We start from the raw sequence: 20,980 nt of genomic DNA, 5'->3' as shown, positions 1-20,980 counted from the left end.
TTTTGTGTGTGAATAATAATATGAATAAAAATTAGGAAATGGTCCTACCCCATTCATGAATCATTCATACTATGAATGTGACACTTAACACCGAACTTCACCGTCATATTGTACTACTATTTGTTTGTTTATTATATTATATTATATTATTTGTGTCTTTATCTTAATTTTTTTAGTATGTATAAGAAGGTGACCAAATTAAATATGTAGCCGTAATCAAGAAATTGATTAAATGCATAGCTAAGATGATCTGGCTTATACTTAGCTGGTGCCTGGAGGTGAAAGTATATTAATGTCTCAATTACTAAACATGAAATAAGTTGGATGTGGTTGTTCGGAATATTTAAGTGCATTTTGAATTACTAAGATCATGGTATGTCATTGATTAGTGGTGTCAAAAATGTTGTTGCTGGTTCCCATTCGGACCAAACTTATTATCGGAGATGTTTTTAAGGGACCTATTCAGACTTTTTTCTCTTTAAGGGACTTATTCGGTCATTTTTTCTTTAAGGGATCAATGTGAAACAAAAAATATCTTTAACGGACCATTTTACTAATTAAGCCAAAAAAAAAATTACCATAATGTCACATGAGAGAATCCTCTCTCAAAAGTCATAACCGGATTAATCTCATTTCAAATGTGAAACGTTGCTTTTATCTTTGTCAATAAAAGGGGAATGGACAATGATTAGTGTATAATATGCAATGCTAGGCTGTATGTATCGCATAAAGTCCACCATTAACCTTGTTAACCATGTGGTTTGGTAAACTTAGAACAAAAATAGTCTTCACAAATTTTTCTTTTCTTTTTTCATTTTTTATATCTTCAAAGTTGAAAATGGATTATGATTTGCCATTTATGTCCAAAACTTATAAATTATTTTATATACATATTCAATAAATAATATTTTATAAAAGGAAAATTAACACAAACTTTGGTATCAATGAAAAACTCAGTGATAGGGTAGAGAATGTGATGCTACTCATGTCAAAGTGTCATCTATTGGGTCACACAGCCACCATTCCATATCTAATCACTTTTGCAGAACAAATTAATCAGTTTTGTAGAACAAATGTTATATTTGCACAACATGATTTTTTAACTACATCAACATTACTTTGAATCAGAGACATTCATGATAAATATTTTATATTTACATCCAAGAAAAAACAATTGCAAAGACACTCACTGCAAAACATAGTCATGAATTTGTGACTTGTGAGGGAAGAAAGAAAGGCCACAGCATCTACAAACAGGAAATTAAACAAGTGACTGTTGTTTATTCTGAGGAGGAGCTGAATCAGCAATAGCAACAAGTTTCTTCTCAAGCTCTGGCTTGTTCGCTCCTACAAGTTTGTCAATTTCTTGTCCATCTTTAAGAAAGAAGAAAGTCGGTGTGGCTTTGATGTCCCATGAAGTGCTGAAGTCCTGCAACATAAACAACCATGTTCAATTAAATGCGTTGCCACATGACATGTTCCCAATAACACTCACCACACCATCAAAAGTACATGATCGTCCGAAATAGGGAATCAACAAAATGGGGGGATGAAAAGTGCATTAAAGGCAAATATTTAATAATATGATAATTTATTTTAACGTGAAGATATTTGTCCGCATATTTAAGGGGAGTGCTAGTTCACAAATATATCTTAGGGAACTTTATTTACAAAACAATTATATGAAATAATTATATATACAGCTTCACTACTTACCGTTAGTTCATCCACATCAACTAATAAGAACATAATAGACGTGTATTTCTCAGACATCTCACAGTAATATGGCGCAATAACCTTGCAAGGACCGCACCACACTGCACTGAAGTTCGCAAGCACCTGTTGCACATGGAGCTTTAGCATTAGAGATTGTATCCACAGAAAATAAATTATATAGCATAACAAGTAAAATAAAGTTAAGAAAAATAAACTGGAAAATCTGCAATCAATCAAAAAATTATACATTTTAATCAAATGACCGAGGTAAATTCATATTGTCTCTGAAAGCATGGAAGTTTGTGCATGTATGTCAGAGTGAAAGGGAGTACTAATCAGCAATCGGCACTATTTTTTTTAAAAAAAACTCGGTATCCGGCCCTAGGACCGGCAATCAGCACTATTATGGCCCAGTTTTGATGAACAATTTAATTTAGTACTTATAACATAAGCATTTATCATATAAGTGTTAATTTATAAGCTATTTATTTAGCAAAAGAAAAAATTAAGTTAAATTGTTTTCATATTAAGTTATAAGCTGTTGTCACAAGCTATCCTAGATAGCTTGTGAAAACAAGTTAAAAAAAGATTTTGGACATGTCATAGGCTGTTTCCATAAGCTCTACAAAACAGTCTCACAAGATCTTAAGTCAGCAGACAAGTCAATCTAAATTACCCTATATCTTAATACTTAGTTGGCACAAATTCTACACCATCATTAGATTAGGCAGAGTAAAATCATATAAAAAATAAAAAAGAGACACGGACCTAATTTGGATTCACTTCTAGCTTGTAAAAGCTTTTCAGTTAAAATATGTCTTAGAATTGAGAGTTGGGCCTAACTCTACTTTATAAACATATATTCAGGCCATCTCGCAACCGATGTAGGCCTTCTTAACAATTAAGTTATAGAGCTTCACTCATGAAAATATCCTTATAAATGATTATGGAGTAGTTAAGATAGAAAGCTTCAAAGTCGTCTTCTCTCTAATGTAGAATTCTTTCTGTAGTTATACCAATAAAAAAAATCCTAACGAGATTATGAAGTGTTTTGAAAATACAGATGTTAGCAAATACCAACTATACAAATGTGCAGTAAATTGTCGCAAGGTTTTACTGATTCAGACAAATAACGAATCAAAAATGGAAATAGACCTTCAATTTATTGTCCTAAATATTACAAAAGAGGTGAAAGTGAAACTTACAATTTTGCCATCCTTCCTTGCTTCTTCCAACTTTTGCTCCCAAGATTCTTTGGTGGTAATAAGTGTCACATTCCCAGAAGCAAACTCCACATGTTGATCAGAATCATCATCCTTAGTGTGAGACTACAAGCATTACAAACATGAAACTTCTCTGTCAATTGATTATTTAATAAATAAAGATTGATGAATTACAAACGTTAGAAGCTTTGAAGTACCCCAAAATTTAAGAGCTACAATACACCTAAAGATTCTTTTCCCATTTTCCCTGTTTTTTGTTTACAGTAGCCAGTTGTGGTTAGGAACGGAAAAGTCACAGCTAGTGGCGGACAGAAGAAAAAACTTCTAGTTACAGATTAAGTATTGTTACACCATCCTGAATTAATAGGGTTCTCATAGGTCAAAATCACTGCAATATCAGCTATGAGCAAACTGTAACTCAAAAGATTAGCCTTTGTCACCATTAAAAGATTAAGAGGAGGAGGTTTGTGGGTGAGGCGGAATAAGTGAAGAAAATGAGGGTGAAAATAGCAAATTAGTACAGCAAAATTGTTCCAACGTTTCACATTACTTTCCTCTCTAACATGATCTTACTTACTTACCTTACAACAAATACCTATTTACAAGATACAATCAAAGAATTAATTTTTTCAGTTACCTAGGCAGTGTAATTTGAACTATAAGTTTTTTTTTTAGGCAAATGTTAGCATATTAGTTGTTATGTTAGTATTTTCTCCATCACCGGAATTTGAACCCATGTCTTTAACTTCTTCAACCCTTAGCTCAAACCAGCTGAGCTACCCAACCCCCCTGACCTGAACTATAAGTTATTGGCATATATTTAGATAAATTGGAACAGTTGGAAGACAAAAAACCTCTCATTTCTTTTTCTTACATAGTTTTCATTAGTCGCCAAATTCTGTTATACTTGTTTCTCTATTCCTGCTTTTACTATCACCATTTAATTTATCTGCTACTGGTTGCATACAACTCAGTTCACATAGGCAAACCTTTTTTTTTTTTTTAACGGCTAAAATTTATTGATTACCACAAGCAAACATAAGGCATGTTTGTTGGGAGAAATATACAAAAAGGATCTATGTGAAAGTTAATATCAGGATGTGGCTCGTAAATAAGTAGCTTTTGGCCACAAAAAGAAGTGTACATAGTAAAAGACTATCAGTTCAAAGTTACAACAGCAGTTCTTCCTTATGCATTGATTCTATAATAGAAAAATACACTACACACTTAAAAAAAAATTATAAACTTTGCTTTTAGAGTGTGCTTATGTATATTTATCAGAGATATCATGAGAAAAGCCTCAGAGTTTCAACATTAAATGATCATAACAGTAAATAGTAAGTTTGACGCATCCAAATATTATTACCTTCTTAGCCAAGCAGTTCCCCATATAATTGTTTGAAAGCCACCAACTTGTAAACTTTAATGAAAAGAAGCCCAAGAAAGACCACCTATTTCATCAGAACAAAAGAAACACAGTGGAAAACAATAGCCAAGTTATAGATTGATCAATAATATATACATCATGCAACACTTAGCCAAATATTAGAAATGATTTCCTTACATACATTTCTGAACAAATAAATCATAAACAAATAGAGGGCTATAAATGATGAAACCAGTGATGGTAAATAAAATCCAGAATGTGCAAAATCAAGCAGAGGACGGAAAATATATAGAAATAATATTCATGCATTCTCAACAACCGTTAATTTAAAGGCTCAAAAAATAACATCATCATCCATTACTCCTCAATCATAGAGGAGGAGTATCATTATATAAGTAAAAATGAGAGTAAATGAAAATTACTCCGAACCCGGATGGATAAACTTACCAAAAATTTATGAGTTCCTTAAACAATAATTAGTTGAAATTAACTTCTTAACTCAATTTTTTCAGCACATTTAAAATCTCTATAAACATCTATAAGCTTTCTAGGACATTACACATGGTTGATTTCTAGGGTGGGATGGATAACTCAACTGGTTTGAGCTATGGGTTAAAGGCGTTAAGGTGTAAAAGGATCCAGGTTCAAGTCCCGGTGAAGAAGAAAATTCTAACATTAATAACTAATTACTGACTTTGGCCGTTTCAAAAAAAACACATGGTTGATTTCTCAAACTTGCATATGCAAACTCCTAAAACGAAACCCTGGCTGAAACTATCTTTAGTCAGACATTGTTTACTCCGGGCAGAACTCCGGTAAACTCCCGGTTACCGGAACTATTTCCCCGGAAACTGGAAGTTAATACCCAAAATGCAAAGAAATGTAAATAAATTCCAAAAGGGGTAAAAGCATGGTTTCATTCATTCATTCATTCATTATTCAAAAAGGAAACAAAAGAGTAATTTAAGGAATCACCTAGATTGCAATAATAATAACATGATTTTTCAAAATCTGAAAATTAAAGTTGCAAACTTTCCATGAATTCGCAAGCAATAAAAGCAACCCCATCAGAAATAAATGAATAAAAACACCAAAAATGATGATAATTAATTGAAGGAAAAGGCACAATTAGTAGATTTGAGGTTTGTTGAGATGAAAAACGTACCGAAATAGTAGATTTGAGGTGACACAGAGAGTGAACCTCGAAGTTGAAGAAGATAAAGGATGTGTTTTTTGTGGTTTTCGTGAATAAAAAAAAATTGAAATTAGTGAAAAGGGTTTTTTTTTCTTGTAAATGGAACCCTAAGCAATTTCTCTCTCTTTTTTACAATCAAGTTTTGTTTTGGTAAATTGTGACGATGACAACGACGACGACAATGGTATCTTATCCTATATATACTAACTCTCTTCAACGATGTAAAAGATTGAATAATGGTGAAATGAAACAAGTTCTTCACAAAATAATCAAATTAAGAGAAATCATATATAAAATTAAATAAGAGAAATCATATATAAAATTAAATAAGGAAAATGTAAAGTTATGCTAAAATCTGTCTTAAAAACATGTCTATTGAATTTCTTAAAAGAATATAAAGTTATCCTACTAATATTATTTTTATTTTTTATTATGCAAACTTATGTAAAAAAAAAACATATCTTGTATTATGGTGAGCTTGTTAATAAAAGATTTTTGTTGCTAAAAAAATATGTCTTGTATTATGGTGAGTTTGTTGATAAAAGATTTTTGCTAATAAAATAAAAGTCAAATGTATTGTTGGTATTATGAAAAGTTCACACCAAATTTTTTTGTATCTTCTTTATAAGTATAGATTTTATATTTTAGTATACCCGGGTGTTTAGCATGACCGATTAAATAAAAAGAGAAACAAACCAACAATGATTGATCAATCGCGTGTTCCCTTGAGATTAGCTCGGTTGGTGGAGACATCGTGTTATATACGTATAAGCCGAGATTCAAACTCCGGACACTCCACTTATCCGCCTTTAAGAGAAAATTTCTAGCCTACTTAACCAAAAAAAATTATTGATCAAGCGCGTGTAAACTTATAAAAAATGAATAGATTATGCAAATAAATAACATTTTATGTTAATTTATAAATTTTTATTAATGAAAAATGTATCTTCATTAAAATGTCTTAACAAATTTAAGAATAATACATAAATTATTTTGTATAAGTTCTAAAATAAAAATAAAAAAATAAAATAAAAAGTCAATTTAAACCAGCTCCAAGTGTTATTAAGTGTCTTATAGGCCCCTTGAATATATATGGTTATGGTTTGAGTCTTAGGTTCACATCTTTCTCGACGGAGATTAGTCATTCTATGAGTCTCTTATAGCTTAATCAAAAGGTAAAGATAGAGTATAATATATAAATTAGACATGAAGTAGCATTAAAACTCTTAGGTATGCATTGTAGAGTTTTTCATCCATTTGAGTTTACAAGACTTGAGATATTAATCTTTATGCACAAATGATTAACAAAAAAATTAAAATATTAAAAGAATAATTGAAGAAGAAAAAATTATTAACAATGGTGACTATAATCTCAAATGTGCTATAAACTCTTTCTAAGAAATTTATTTCTAAAAATAGTGAAAGAAAAGAAGATAAATGATAGTATATTTTATGAGTTTAATTGTTATGCACCGTCGGTGTAAATTTTTTTTGCACATACATCCAATGACGCGTTGCCACATCATTTAATGAATGTGACACATCATGTGTTTTTAATTACCATACATGATGTGTCGATATATTATTGGACGCATGTGCAAAATAACTTTAGACTGACAGTGCATATAAATTAAATTTATATTTTATTTAACCAGATAGAATTTAAGAGAAAATATATACATATATAATAACAAAAATACCCTCAAGTGAAGGTAAATTTTGATATAAAGATCAATAATATGAAATCTATATTTCCAACATTATCTCAAAAAAAATATTTCCAACATATCAAATTCCTACATACATCTTATCTTAATTTTAGAAATACAAACTAAAAAGCAATTACAACTTTACAAGGTATGCATGGTAGTGCTTGGTCAAGAAATGGTATTGGTCAATTCATTATTTGCTTTAGGAAGGAGTTGGGAAAGTGCTCACAAGCGCCTTGTGATTTCCCTCACTCATTGCCATATAAGAAAAATAAATATCCTACCAATGAGAAATTGAGAGAATATAATTTAGCCATTTACTTGTCCTATTTTAAATATAAATAAAAGTTAAAATATAATTTAGATTAAACAAAAACAAGTGGTTACAAATGCCAAGGGATATGAACTCACAAAACTCACACCAGATTCTAGGTGCGAGTAATACATACTTCATCTGTAACACTTTATAAGCAAAAATGCATTTTTTAGGTTCATTGACGAATGAAATGACTATCAACACGTAAACAAATTCACGTAGCACAACTTTCTACCCCAGACAGCAGCAAACAAAAAATTCATTTGGAAGTAATTTTGAAAAAAATTAAAATGTAAAAAAAAATAAAAAAAATTATTTCTAGAAATATATCATCTAGCTAACATTTCATCATTTCTAAGTTCTGACTATGATCACGGTGTTTTCTCTAAATGGATAACGTCAAGTAAAATAAATCTCTATCAGCTAACAGAAAAAAAGATCAGTTGAGATTCTTCAAAGCCTTAGCAATTAAACCATGTTTTAAATAGAATATTTGACAAATATACCATATCCACTAGAATAAATAATATCAGATTCTTACAAAATCAAACAAGAAGAAAAATATAAGATTCTTACATGTAATGGGTGTCACTTTTGTTTTCCTTTAACAAACATTTGGTTTTTAGGAGAAGGGAGCTTCGATAATTCAGAGTTCGACCGTGAGATTGAAAAAATTTGGCCAAAAATTATTTTTACCAAAAATCAAACTCGAATTCTTGCTAATCATATGTTCTAAAAAATTCATTAACCACTTAAGTCTAGTATCATGGTTGCGTGTCACTTTGCTTTATTAAAGTTAGACAAGAATAGTTGTTGCCATGTCTGATTATAAAATGAAAGAAAATATTTCATGCTTGCTTGTGGCAAAATAATTTTGATGTTTCAATCAGTGGAAGGTAGGACAAGTGGGGTCCCCATTACACCTGTGTTCTGTTGTGCAGTATTTAGTTTTTATGAAGGATTATAGTTTTAATCACAATTAGGAATTAACCTTTGTATTTATAGTTCAAAAAAGTGTGAATATTTTATAGTTAAACTAAAATAAGATCCATGATTAAAAAATTTCTGAAAAATATTTTTTTTAAATTTATTGGAATAGTTTTAGTTGAGACAATCCGTTTAGAGTTTTCGAGACTCGACACTAAATGTCCGCATATTTCTTGACGGAGATTTTGACTATGGTTTATTATATTATGATTGATTGGTCATCTGAGTTACGATCGACATTAGTGTGAAGTAATTACTTTATGGCTTATATTTGGATCCGGATTGCATCCAGTTATGCAATTAAGACAGATCTGATCTAGACATTCTAGATTGAAAAAAGAATTAATCGGACTGCATGCTGATTTAAATTTGGAGATATCTATCCTGACAGCATAGGATCCAAATCCCTTACAATTTGATGAATTGGTTTAAAATGAGACGTCTATTTGGTTGAGCGGAAAGAAAGAGGAAGGAAAAAAAATTACGGATTCCAATGAATGAACACATTCATCCATTGAAATCCGTAATTTTTTTTCCTTCCTCTTTCTTTCCGCTCAACCAAACGGAAAGTGGTGGGGAGCTGTCAATTGTTGCAAGCTTATGACAATTGAAAGATAAAGTACCACTCTGAATTATTTGCAAGGTCTATGATAACATTATTTTTTTAACAAGCCATATATATATATATATATATATATATATATATATATATATATATATATATATATATATATATATATATATATATATATATATATATATTAAAAAACAGTCTCCCTAACATAAGGTGTATCGAGATCGACTACAAATATTTACAAAGAGTCAAGGAAACAAATCATACAGGCCTAGACAAAGTAAAGGATTAGACCACCAGCTATGGTAGTTTGAGACTAAAGTCACACTCGTCGTCTCCAACAATTGATGAAGAGTACTTGTTGAGCCGCTGAATAATCTATGATTTCTCTCCGTCCACATAACACAAACACAAGCAAGTCAGATAAGCTGCAAGAAAGATCGTCGTGCTCGAGAACCACTTACTGAAGAAGTGAACTGGACAAAATGATGACACAAAGAAAAGTAGTCCACCATAGGAATGCCAATCCACGAACGAACCAAATCCCAAAGAGAACCAAAAGTACTACAGGAAAGGAACAAGTGATGGGCCGACTCGACCTCTCCACATCCAGAAACACAAGAGAATGCTGTAGACGATAAGATGCCACGAGTAACCGGGTTGGCTTTAGTGGGCAGCCGATCCCGCAGTAAATACCACACAAAAATAGAGACCTTCAGGGGTACCTATCTGTGCCAAATAAGATCATAGCTAGCATCCAAGATAACCGAGTCCTGAGAAGTCAAAAGCTGATAAGCGCCGCGAACAGAGTAACTGTGGTCAGTATCATGCAACCAAAGCCACCTATCTGGAATCTGATCCTGCAAAGAGACACCAAGAAGTAAGGCCTGACACTCCCCCAACAACTCTTCCTCCCAAGCCCACAACTGCCTCCGCCACACTCACGCCCCCCTCCTATCTCCCACCCTAAAGAAGTCATCTCAGCTACTGACCCTGATTTGTTCTCTGACAAGTCAAACAAACGCCTAAACCTCTCACACAACGGTCTCCCACCCAACCAACATTATTCATATGTTAAACAAAGCTAAACAACAGAGGCACTAATTAATTATTACTTACTGGCAAAGCAAACACCAAACTAATTCTTAAATTGCAGTCATCAGTTTAGCAGGGGAATTCATTGTGTTGCGTTTGTAACTTTCTATTAAATAAGGTGTCATAATAATAATAATCTAGTACTACGATGAACCACTTTGATAAATGATATGTAATGAATCAACATTTAAAATATTTTGAAATATCAACCACAAACACGATCAATACCTCCGTTGGAAAGTAAAATTGTATATGGTTGTTACTGTTCTTATTATTCTCATGAGTAAAAATTCTAATTTAATCATGTTAGACTTTATTTACTTTCTTGCTACATTGCCTAGATACGAGTACGGATACGAGGTACGGCATTTTTAGAAAAATTAATGTACCTGTATGGGCATAAATTAAGGTATGGGTATATACCCGGTACTGCTACGGGTACGTACCCGGTATTGATACTCTTCCTCAAATGGAGTACCCGTGCTTCATAGCTTTCTTGCGATTGAATTCTGAATTATCGAAATTTCCTTCCTTTAAAAATCAAAAGATTAATACCAAAAAAATAATTGTAACTTGGACAATATCGATTTGACACAAATAATAGAAAATAAGTTGAATTTTGAGACCCATGTATTCATTTTTTGTTTTTTTTACAACCCAATATCAAATTATCAATCAAGTCACCCTCTCGCTCGTTATGGTAGTGGAAAATCTTCTTTAATGAAGGGAAAATGAAAAATCAATGCAAATCAAGTTTGGTCGTAGTCAAAGGTCAAGAAATCTGTCACTAAAAGTTGAGAAAAGGAAAAGTAATGAGTTGACCAACAACTGGAGTCTGCCACGACTGTGTGGATAAACCACGGGCGTGTTAGGCAAGTGAGAGTGCTGAGATTTTGTTGCAAAGCTCTGCCACAACCCGTGTTGATCTGGCCATAGCCGTGGCAGCCTCGGAGACAAAAATCGACAATTTTTGTCGTTTTATTTCACTCTTAATTGTCCATTATATGTAATAAAACTCCAATGACTATTAAAAATTAAGGTCCATTAGGCTATAAATAAGATCTCATTCTCATTGTAAATTTCATCTCCCACTCTTGTAAACATTTCCAAGTTTCAATAAAATTTTCTTTGTTTATTTTGTTGTGTTCTTAGTTTACTTTCGTGATTTCCATCTAGTTTTTGGAGCTACTCACCATGGCTAGGTGCGAGTAGTTCACTTCCATCTTAGGATTATGGATAGTAGTTCATAACATGCTCTCTTGATCCTTTTATTTTTTTTTTATTTTTTTTATTTTTATGCTTTTGTTGTTTGAGATTTCTAACAAGTTTCATTCATTGTGTATTGTTTTATCATATTTTATCTTAGGACAAGAAAGTGAAGGACAGAGAGGTGAAATTGATGCATGTCCAAAACTATATGTTATGTCCAAGTATCGCGAGTTTTATTTTTTGTTTCAATTTTACCCCTGCCATCTTACTTGAAAAAAATTAAATATTAATTAAACATGTATTTTTTATGTCATTTCATACTAATAAGGTAGCTCAACCGCTAATTTAACCAAACACTACAAATTCAATCAGCTAGCTTATTTGCTATAAGCTAAAAGCTACCTTACAAGCCATTCACTATATACTCATCCGTTATAAGTTAGTTTATCAATTATCCGCTATTTTTTACCAAACAGATGTTCGTTTGATCTGCAAAATATAGATACCAGACAGTAGAGGACAATACAAGACAAAATAACACATGACAAAGTTTTCTTACTCTTAGTTATTCTCCGTGCATTTAATTGTCTATGAACTTCTAAGGGTGATGATCAAATTTTATCTTGTAAGATTTTTGGTGGACAAAATACTATTACTTTGATATTTTAGACAATTTGTGCGGAGGATAAAAAGTTGTCCCGTGATTTAGTAGGGACAAGAATTTCAATTTTTATCGAGTCTTTTGGCCCATGTTTTTTTGGTAAACAAAAGATATTATCCGCGCGCAACTGCAAAGACTAATTCCCTCAAGATAACCGAGATCTATTTAAGTGGTTAACCTCTCCCAATATTTTTTCATATGAACTGGCCAAAGATCAAACTCAGGACCAAATGATTAAGGAACGCAAGTATTTTGGCCCCTATTTGTCTGGTCCAAGGACATTGTTGAAACCAAACATTAGTACAGTAAGGAAAGATGACATATGTACCAAAAAAAATAAAAATGGAAAGATGACACAAACACTTTATTACACAGAACAAAACGTGAAACTTCCATTAACCAAAACGCAAAAAACGCTCATCGACATTCGACACTACACAACAACCCTTCAATTCAATTAATCACTTTTCTAACAAAATCGCTTCTCACTCACTCAAACTCACCACCATCTCTTACTTTCCATTCACAGATTCATTTCACACAAACTTTCGTTTTCCACATTACGCTAACTTAACTCATCAACATCAACAATCTTTCCAGCAGATTCTCCATCACTTTCCAGATTCTCTCTGTAAGCATTTTTTTCTCCATAAAAATAATAATTTGCATTCGCCATTTTGTTCTTTATTGTTGTTTTAAGATTTCCCCCAATTTAATTAATTTTTTTTTTATTATTATAGATTTAAGATTTATTCCTAGGTTGGTGTTTTTTGTTGCAATATAATGGAAATTGATTGATTCTGTTTCTAGGTGTTTGATCTTGAAGTTGGCATTATTGGGTTTTATCATTTGTGGTTTCTGAACCTGAAAGTTCTAATTTTTATTTTTGTTTGTGTGTTTGGATAGTGAGTAGTGTTTCTAAGAAGTTGGAATAGAAATTATAGCTGGGTAGATGGAGGATGATAAGAAAAGGAGAAAAAATAAGAAGAAAAAGAACAAGCAAAACAAAAATGTGGATACTGGGGTTCTGAATTCGGTGAATAATGGTAAGGATGAGCGTGCTAGTTTGTCCGAGGCTGCGAAAAATTCGACTGGGGATGGAGAAACAGGTAACGGGGGTCAAAATCTGGTGAATAATAATGGTAAGGATGAGCATGTTAGTCTTTCTGAGGTTGCGGCAAATTCAATTGGGGATGGAGGAAAAGATTCCATGGATCAGAATTTGGTGGAAAATGCCAAGGATGAGAATACTAGTCTTTTCAAGACTGCGGAAAATCCAATTGGAGATGGAGAAACAACTTCCGGGGATCAAAATCTGGCAAATAATACTAAGGACGAGCATGCTAGTCTTGGGGATGGAAAAAGAGATACGGATACCAGGGATGATAATCTGGTGAATGATGCTGGTCTTTCTGAGGTGGCGGTAAACTCAAACGGGGATGGAGAAACTTCAACTATGGATCAGAATTTAGTGAATAGCGGTAAGGATGAGCCTGCTCAGCTTTTGGGGGCAACTGTTGAGAAAAGTGTGAGTGTGGATTGGAATGGAGATGTGGAAGTCGCAAACAGAGATCTGAATCTGGTGAAAAGTGGAAAGGGTGAGTCTGCTCAACCAGTGGAGTCTGCAGATGGGCAAAGTACTACTGTGGATTCCAATGGACATCTGCCAAATGGTAAAGAATGTGTAAGTTTTCCACCAACCAATATAGATTTCCACCAATTTTTGTGTAATGTTGGTTTATGCTCATGAGTCGTTACTCTAGTCCTTTATTTCAAATGTTGGTTCATGAAGTGGAATGTGTTTTCTCTAGCTGTTGTTATTATTTTTCATTGAAATTGAGAAATTTAGTCTGAACTTGTTATTTCCTAATTTACTTTCAATTTAGTTTTTCGAGGTTTGTGTGACTTATTGTGCAAGTTATATATGGCCAAAAAATTGAATCTCCCTTGTTATACAAACAAGTTCATAAAAAATGGATCTTCCTTGTTCTCTCTTTGGCTCTTGTTTGAGTTGAGTGTTTGTGGACAATGAGTGCATTGTCAAGCTAAATGAAATTACCTTTTGACAGGCCATGTCAGAAGAGGTAATTAAAAAAACGGGAGATGAAAGTGATATTCACAAACAGAATTTGCTGAAGATGTCTCAAGTTTTATTTTATTTTCTTACAAATAAATATTTTGCCATTTTTAATACTTCAAATTTTCAATAAGCATATGCTTTCTTTTGACAGAACATATTGGACGAAACAATTAGAAACTTAAAAGAAGAGAATGCTAAGCTCATCCAGAGAGAGGTAATATTTTACTGATGAAATATTTTGCCATGTTTAATACTTCAAATTATCAATGAGCATATGCTTTCTTTTGACAGAACATACTGGACGAAACAATTAGAAACTTAAAAGAAGAAAATGCCATGCTCCTCCAGAGAGAGGTAATATTTTACTAAAGAACTAGTTTAAAGACTCGTGCATTCGCACGGGTCTATTGACTTTTATTAAATATTTGAGTTTGTTACTATATTAATGTAGAAAATTTATTTAAAATTAAATATTTAAAAATTTCTTATATGATATTGTTAAAATATAAGTGGAATTATTGTGTTAATTCTTTCTTGTAAACTTATTCATTCAATTTTTTATGCTTCAATGACAAATAATGGTCCCGTGTATATTTTTAATAAAAAATTAGAACTTTTTTTGAAACATAAAAAATTAGAAATCTTATTAGGAATATTTAGCGTAATTTAGTAAGTTTGATACTAATTAATTTTATTATATTATTATTTTGCCATGTTTAATACTTCAAATTTTCAACAAGCATATTCTTTCTTGTAACTTGTACGGCATATCGCTCCACAGACCATATCAGAGGCGACCATCCAGAAATTAAAAGAAGAAAATGATTCACACATTCGTAAAGAGGTAATATTTTTTCTAAGAAACATATGTCCTTTGTTTTATCATGTCTCAATGTTTTTATAATATGTACTGAAGGTCATGTCAGAAGAGATGGTCAGGAAGCTGAACGAACAAAATAATATGCACATTATGAAAGAGGTAATGCTTTATCTGAGAAAAAACACCTATCGTTTATGTTTCGGCAGTAACGTTCAATCATTTTACAGACCATATCCGAAGATACAATCAAAGAATTGAATGAACAAAAAGACACGCATGCGCAAAAGGAGGTGATATATCTTAAATTCTAGCTGAGTGACATTTATTCTTTTTTTTTACTAATGTTTATAGCTTGCGACTATCTTTCAACACATTTAATCTATCTGTCCACAGGTTGCATTAGAAGAGCAGTTCAGAAAATTGAAAAAAGAACTTGATATGCATGTTCATAAAGAGGTAGTGTTTTATGTAAAATATGTCCTTTGTTTGAGCCTTTATGTTTCAATTTTTTTAACATGTACAGCCTATCATTCCACAGGTCATATTAGAAGATACAATTAGAAAATTGAATAAGGAAAATGATATTTATATGCAAGAAGAGGTAATATATTTTAAATTTTATCCAAGCAATACCTATTCTTTGTTTTAAATTTTTAATGTATACCAAATCTCAAAACAGGCCACTTCAAAAGAGACAATAAGAAAATTGAAAGAAGAAAATGAAGTGGGCACTCAGAAAGAGGTAATTTTACTTTAAACTCCATGTACCGGATGTATTTCATTTATTATTTACATGCATATTATATGACATTATCACCAATATCCTTTAGCATGAATGCATATAACCCATCTTTATGCAGGCCATAGCAGAGGAGACAATTACAAAATTGAAAGAAGAAATTGATAAACACATTCATAAAGAGGTAGTGTATTGTAACTTTGTAAGTTTTATCATATAGACATTTGTTTAACAGCTTATTTTGCAACTTTGATTTACTTTCTTAAGCCGGGTGGTTGAAATGGAGGAGGGCCTCAGGTGTTTTATGTGATACAAAAGTACCACTTAAGTTGAAGGGAAAATTTTATTGGACAATTGTAAGACCGGCGATGTTGTATGGGACGGTGTTGGGGTGTAAAGAACCAACATGAAAATAAATTAAGCGTAGCAGCAATGAATATGTTGCATTGGATGTGTGGTAAGATTAGATGGGATAGGATTAGAAATGACAGCATTAGAGAGAGTTGGGGTAACACCTATAGTAGAAAAGGTGGTGGAAACTAGGCTTAGGTGGTTTGGGCATGTAGAGAGAAGACCATGTAGATTTTGTAGTAAGGAGAGTAGATCAGATGAAGGGTAGTCAAATCACTAGAGGCAAAGGAAGACCTAGAAAAAGTATAAGAGAAAATATTAAGAAAGATCTAGAGATTAATGAGTTGGATAGAAATATGGTATATGATAGAGCATTTTGGTGTCGTTTGATCCATGTAGCCGACCTTACTTAGTGGGATAAGGTTTGGTTGTTGTTGTATATTTACTTTCTTAATAGCAGCCTAAAAAGACATAAAAAAAAGTACTACAATTGAGCTTTATTTCTAAAAAAAGTTCTCTTATTATAACTGTTTTCATCTCTACCATTTATTTTGCCTTTCTTTTTACAGGTTACCTTGGAAAAGGTTATCAATCAATTACAAACTGAAAATGAATTGCAGAAACAAACAAAGGTAATTCAATTTGAATTGAACAGTTTTGATGAATGTGTGCATGACTCTTATCATGTCTGGAGAAGATCATTTTTGGTGAAATAAGTCTCTTTTTAAAAGAAAAGGCTCTATAAGGAAGCTTCATTAAACGCCAGTTATTTCTGAAAAATAAGCTAATGCAAAACACTATTTGAATTATATTTTCTTATATATGTTTAATTATTAACTAGTATATTTAATTTGATTATCTGCAGACTGATCTAGAGCTGAGAATTGCACAATTGCATAATGAGATTCATTCCTTACTTCAAAAAGAGGTTAGTGTGTTTTAGTTCATATTCTTTTAAATATTTAAGAACATTTATTTGGAGATATTGTTTATCAATAGGTTTAAGATTTAATATTTAATATTAAATCATATGCAGGCTGGATTGGTGGAAAAAACAAATCTGTTACTGGGTGAAAAGGTAGTTTTGAGCCTAGCTTCATCAACATTGCAAATTTCTTCGCTCAACGTTTATATAACCTTAGCTGATTTCCCCCTTTTAGCTGTTTATATAAGAATAATATTTAGGACCATTTATTTGGAGTTATTGTTTATCAAGATGTTCGAGTATTCAATATTATATCATATATGCAGGCTGGATTGATGGAAAAAACCAATATGTTACAGAATGAAAAGGTAGTTTTGAGTCTAGCTTCATCAACTTTCCAATTTCTTTCAATCACTATTTATTTAACCATAGGCTGTAGCTGTTTTCACCCTTATATAAGAATAATATTTAGATATTTTTCTGTTAATGGAATTGTGATTTAAATTCTAAATCAGCTATACATTCCTGCACAGGAGGGTTTAGAGCAAAAAGTAAATATTCTGGAGAGCAATTTGAGTTCCTTTAGTGAGAAAGAGGTAATAACTAGTCACTTTTCTCTTGTGTAATTGCATTGACAATTAGTATATTTTGTTTGCTTAATTTGTGACCTTAACTCTTAGTATAGGGCACTAGGTATAATCAGCACCTAATTTTGATCTGCTTTTTAAACAGAAATAATTGGATTTGAATAGAACAGTTTTTGATCAATCATGAATGTATGGATGGTTCTTGTGCATTATTTAAATTTTTCATCCTTATATATAGCTACTGACTGGTAAAACTTTGGAGATATTTTGTATGAAGATGTTTAATATTATATTTTATCATATATGCAGGCTGGATTGGTGGGAAAAACCAGTCTGTTACTGAGTGAAAAGGTAGTTTTGTCTTTGAGCCTAGGTTCATCAACTTTTCAATTTCCTTTATTCACTGTTTATTTAACCTTATCTGATTTCACCCCTCTTAGCTGTTTAAATACTAAAAGTCTGCTATACATTTATTAAACAGGAGGGTTTAGAGCAAAAAGTAAAGATTCTGGAAAGCAATTTGAGTTCCTTTAGTGAGAAAGAGGTAATAACTTGTCAAATTTGCTACCTTAACGTTTTCTATTAAGTATACTCATCACCTAATTTGTCCGGGTACTTTTTTTAAAGAAAAAGAAGTAACTGGATTTGAATAGAACAGTTTTTGGTGAATGTGTAGATGGCTCTTATGCACTATCAAAATTTGTTATCCTTATATAAATTTAGCCACTGATTGGTATATTTAACTCGATTATCTACAGACTGGTCTGGAAATGAGAATAGCACAATTGCAGAGTGAGAATAATTCCTTGCTTCAAAAAGAGGTGTTTGACTTAACGTTGTTCTCTTTTAAAATATTTAGGAGCTTTGAGTTTGAAAATCTATCTATCAAGTATTTCATACTCAATACTATATAATATGCAGACTGGATTTGTTGAAAAAACCAATCAGTTGCTGAATGAAAAAGCCATTTTGAGCCTAAAAGTGGTTAGAACTTCTTCATCAACTTATTTCCTACATTTATTGTTTATTTAACCTTAGCTGATCCTCTCCCCTGATAGTGTTTTACACATTCCTTTTTCTGTGTTAGTGAAATTTTAGAACTGAATTCTAAATCCAATATATACATTATTTTACAGGAGAGTTTAGAGCGAAAAGTAAATCTTCTGGAGAGTGATTTGAGTTCTTCTGTTGAGGAAGAGGTAATGACTCGTCTTCTCTCTAATGTGTTACTGTATTGAATATATTGTTCTCTTAAAACAACCTTAACTTTCCTGTAATAGATTAGCAATTTTCAGCTTCCAATCCTTGTGAAGAGTTTGCAGAATAGTGCTAAATATGTTCTCTATTTCCTGTGTTTCCGTCCCTTACAAGAGGAATATTGTGTATTTTATTTGCAGAACTCGACTAAAGAAGTTATTTCAAATCTCAAAGGAAACATCAGTATGCTACAAGTGCAGGTATGTAGTTGATGTATATACAACTATACATGAATATTTTATACTGAAAACCCTAAGAAATTATTACAGATTATTATTTTCAAGTAGCATTATCCTTAATTTCCTCATAACTATCTTTGAAACATTATCATGTAGTGTTCAGTTTTGGAATCAGGTAACTAACAATATTAGCTTGGACTACTATTGCGAGTGAGCCATAACTGGTTTGAGTAGTTTTATGAGCATCAAAGCAGGGTCCTGATCTTTTCTTAATTACGCTTTCTGGCTAACTTCTGTAACAATTCCGGCAATATTTTTAGTTGTTTTGGTACTTCAAACTGATTCATCACTACCTTCATATTGACTTAATGTTCTTTTGGCAATCTTGATCCCCTTCTGACATAAATGTTTTTCTTCTTTAAATAAGTCTTCTTTTCTGACCTCAATACCCTCACATATTGTTATTTGGTCATGTCCATTTTGTAACAAACCTGTGTTAATTCTGATATGGAAATTAAAAACAAAGCTTGGCAGGTGGCAGAGTTGGAAGAGTCCAAGAATAATCTTTTGCTAGAAAACCAGCAATTGAGGGAAAACATGTCAGGTCTTCATTCAACAATCCAGAATCTTGAAAACAGTATCTCTTCTTCCGCTTCACAGGATGCACCTGCAAAGGTTTGTTTGTGTTATCTTTATGTTTAAAATCTACAGTACATATTCATAGGAAAATACATTTTCTTGATATCTTTAAAAGAAGGAAAAGGTCATTGATAGTTTTATGACTGTGGAAAGGGATTTTTTATTCTATTCACGACTTGGAGTAGGAAGGAGAAAGAAGAACCTTTACTTTTTTCTTTCTTTTTATGTTGCTCTGACAATATTTTGCTTAATGATGGACAGGATAATGCTTCTGAAAACGAGGTGTTGAAATCTCAAATTGAAGAGGCCTATATGTTGGTGGAAAAATTGATGGCGGAAAATGCTGAACTTGTTGAGAAGGTAATATGCAGGGTTCTTGATGGTTTTGTTAATGACTTACTATAAGATTTGATTTGTTTTCCTCCCATGTATTAGTAGATTTAGATTGTTGGTTAGATTTTGTAGATAGTGTTGTGTGTTCTTAAGCCATTTGTATCCTCAGGTCCAGAAGCTATGTGTTGAACTAGATCGACGAGACACGGAAATTAGACTTTCTGGAGTTACTAGACCTGATGAGTTGATTGAATTTGTTAAACCCGCTGGTGTTGCCATTGCTGAACCTGAATCATCTGAGATTACGTCTATATCAGCACCGGAGTTGGATTCGTTGGAAAAGACTTTGGTTAATCATAATAGCGACTCTATTCATGCCGAGCATGCTATTGGGGTGATTTCAAACTCTTCACTGGTACCTGATGATTCTGATGACATTGTTCAAATTCCACTTGATGATAATGATGTAAGAGATATACAGCCACAGGATACCAAGAATGTGGAAAATGATGATGCTGTGCCAATAACAGATGCTCCTCTTATTGGTGCTCCATTTCGTCTGATATCGTATTTTGCTAAGTATGTTAGTGGTGCAGATTTGATTAACCAAAACTCCTCAAACACCAGTAATTGATTTTTGATAGTGGGTGAAACAGACAATTATCATCTTTGTTATGGCGGTCCATAATATACAGTAACCTCACTTACATTAGTCAGAATACCAATATAGGTTCGGCCAAATTCGGCCATTTTTATATCTGTATGCCAATTCTTTGAACATTAGGAAATATTGTATCAGGAAGGAATATAGAGTTTTATATTGTGGTTCTTTACTTTGTGTTGCTTTCATATATGGAAATGATACGACTCATGAGTAGGAATCGAGGGTGCGCTTGGGTATACAATTTAATTAAGTTCTTTTTGCATATATATATATATATATATATATATATATATATATATATATATATATATATATATATATATATATATATATA

At 32.2% G+C, this 20,980-nt stretch overlaps 2 protein-coding genes across 7 annotated transcripts; one reads left to right on the top strand and one right to left on the bottom strand.

Annotated features, from left to right (window-relative positions):
• Positions 1 to 983: 983 nt before the first annotated feature.
• On the bottom strand, positions 984 to 5,800 carry LOC123892870 (thioredoxin H-type-like). Its single transcript, XM_045942750.1, has 5 exons — positions 5,492 to 5,800; positions 4,306 to 4,390; positions 2,922 to 3,044; positions 1,717 to 1,839; positions 984 to 1,429 (listed from the first exon to the last, which is right to left on the bottom strand). Exons 2-5 carry the CDS (start codon positions 4,327 to 4,329, stop codon positions 1,262 to 1,264), a joined length of 438 nt encoding a protein of 145 aa, XP_045798706.1. The 5' UTR covers positions 4,330 to 4,390; positions 5,492 to 5,800; the 3' UTR covers positions 984 to 1,261.
• A 6,613-nt stretch (positions 5,801 to 12,413) lies between these two features.
• Positions 12,414 to 20,927, top strand: LOC123889302 (GRIP and coiled-coil domain-containing protein 2-like). 6 transcript variants are annotated; one of them, XM_045938580.1, is made up of 25 exons: positions 12,419 to 12,703; positions 12,883 to 13,756; positions 14,304 to 14,366; positions 14,444 to 14,506; positions 14,934 to 14,996; positions 15,069 to 15,131; positions 15,200 to 15,262; positions 15,366 to 15,428; positions 15,511 to 15,573; positions 15,652 to 15,714; positions 15,833 to 15,895; positions 16,632 to 16,694; positions 16,928 to 16,990; positions 17,099 to 17,140; positions 17,314 to 17,355; positions 17,521 to 17,583; positions 17,884 to 17,925; positions 18,056 to 18,118; positions 18,333 to 18,395; positions 18,496 to 18,558; positions 18,711 to 18,773; positions 18,972 to 19,031; positions 19,545 to 19,685; positions 19,911 to 20,009; positions 20,152 to 20,927. In XM_045938580.1, the coding sequence occupies exons 2-25, from the start codon at positions 13,025 to 13,027 to the stop codon at positions 20,614 to 20,616; spliced, it is 2,631 nt and encodes an 876-aa protein (XP_045794536.1). In that variant the 5' UTR covers positions 12,419 to 12,703; positions 12,883 to 13,024; the 3' UTR covers positions 20,617 to 20,927. The 6 variants fall into 6 exon arrangements, 5 of the variants coding, with proteins under 5 accessions (XP_045794539.1, XP_045794537.1, XP_045794536.1 ...); XM_045938579.1 differs by having other exon boundaries at positions 12,420 to 12,703; positions 12,979 to 13,756; XR_006802448.1 differs by lacking the exon at positions 20,152 to 20,927 and having other exon boundaries at positions 12,414 to 12,703; positions 12,979 to 13,756; positions 19,537 to 19,685.
• Positions 20,928 to 20,980: the final 53 nt, after the last annotated feature.

The sequence above is a fragment of the Trifolium pratense genome, linkage group LG6, assembly GCF_020283565.1.
Source record: "Trifolium pratense cultivar HEN17-A07 linkage group LG6, ARS_RC_1.1, whole genome shotgun sequence".
In the NCBI taxonomy this organism is placed as follows: Eukaryota; Viridiplantae; Streptophyta; class Magnoliopsida; order Fabales; family Fabaceae; genus Trifolium; species Trifolium pratense.
The sequence above is the reverse complement of the archived record's forward strand: the minus strand, read 5'-3'. Positions and strand labels throughout refer to the sequence as shown.

Excerpts from the sequence above, each read along its gene's own strand:
- LOC123892870 (XM_045942750.1), bottom strand. The coding sequence starts at position 4,329 with ATGGGGAACTGCTTGGCTAAGAAG. Across the intron at positions 3,045-4,305 it reads GGAACTGCTTGGCTAAGAAG|TCTCACACTAAGGATGATGA; the intron begins GTAATAATATTT and ends TAATGCTTGTAG. Across the intron at positions 1,430-1,716 it reads TTGATGTGGATGAACTAACG|GACTTCAGCACTTCATGGGA; the intron begins GTAAGTAGTGAA and ends TTTATGTTGCAG.
- LOC123889302 (XM_045938580.1), top strand. The coding sequence starts at position 13,025 with ATGGAGGATGATAAGAAAAGGAGAAAAAATAAGAAGAAAAAGAACAAG. Across the intron at positions 15,896-16,631 it reads ATAAACACATTCATAAAGAG|GTTACCTTGGAAAAGGTTAT; the intron begins GTAGTGTATTGT and ends TTCTTTTTACAG. Across the intron at positions 17,356-17,520 it reads ATATGTTACAGAATGAAAAG|GAGGGTTTAGAGCAAAAAGT; the intron begins GTAGTTTTGAGT and ends ATTCCTGCACAG.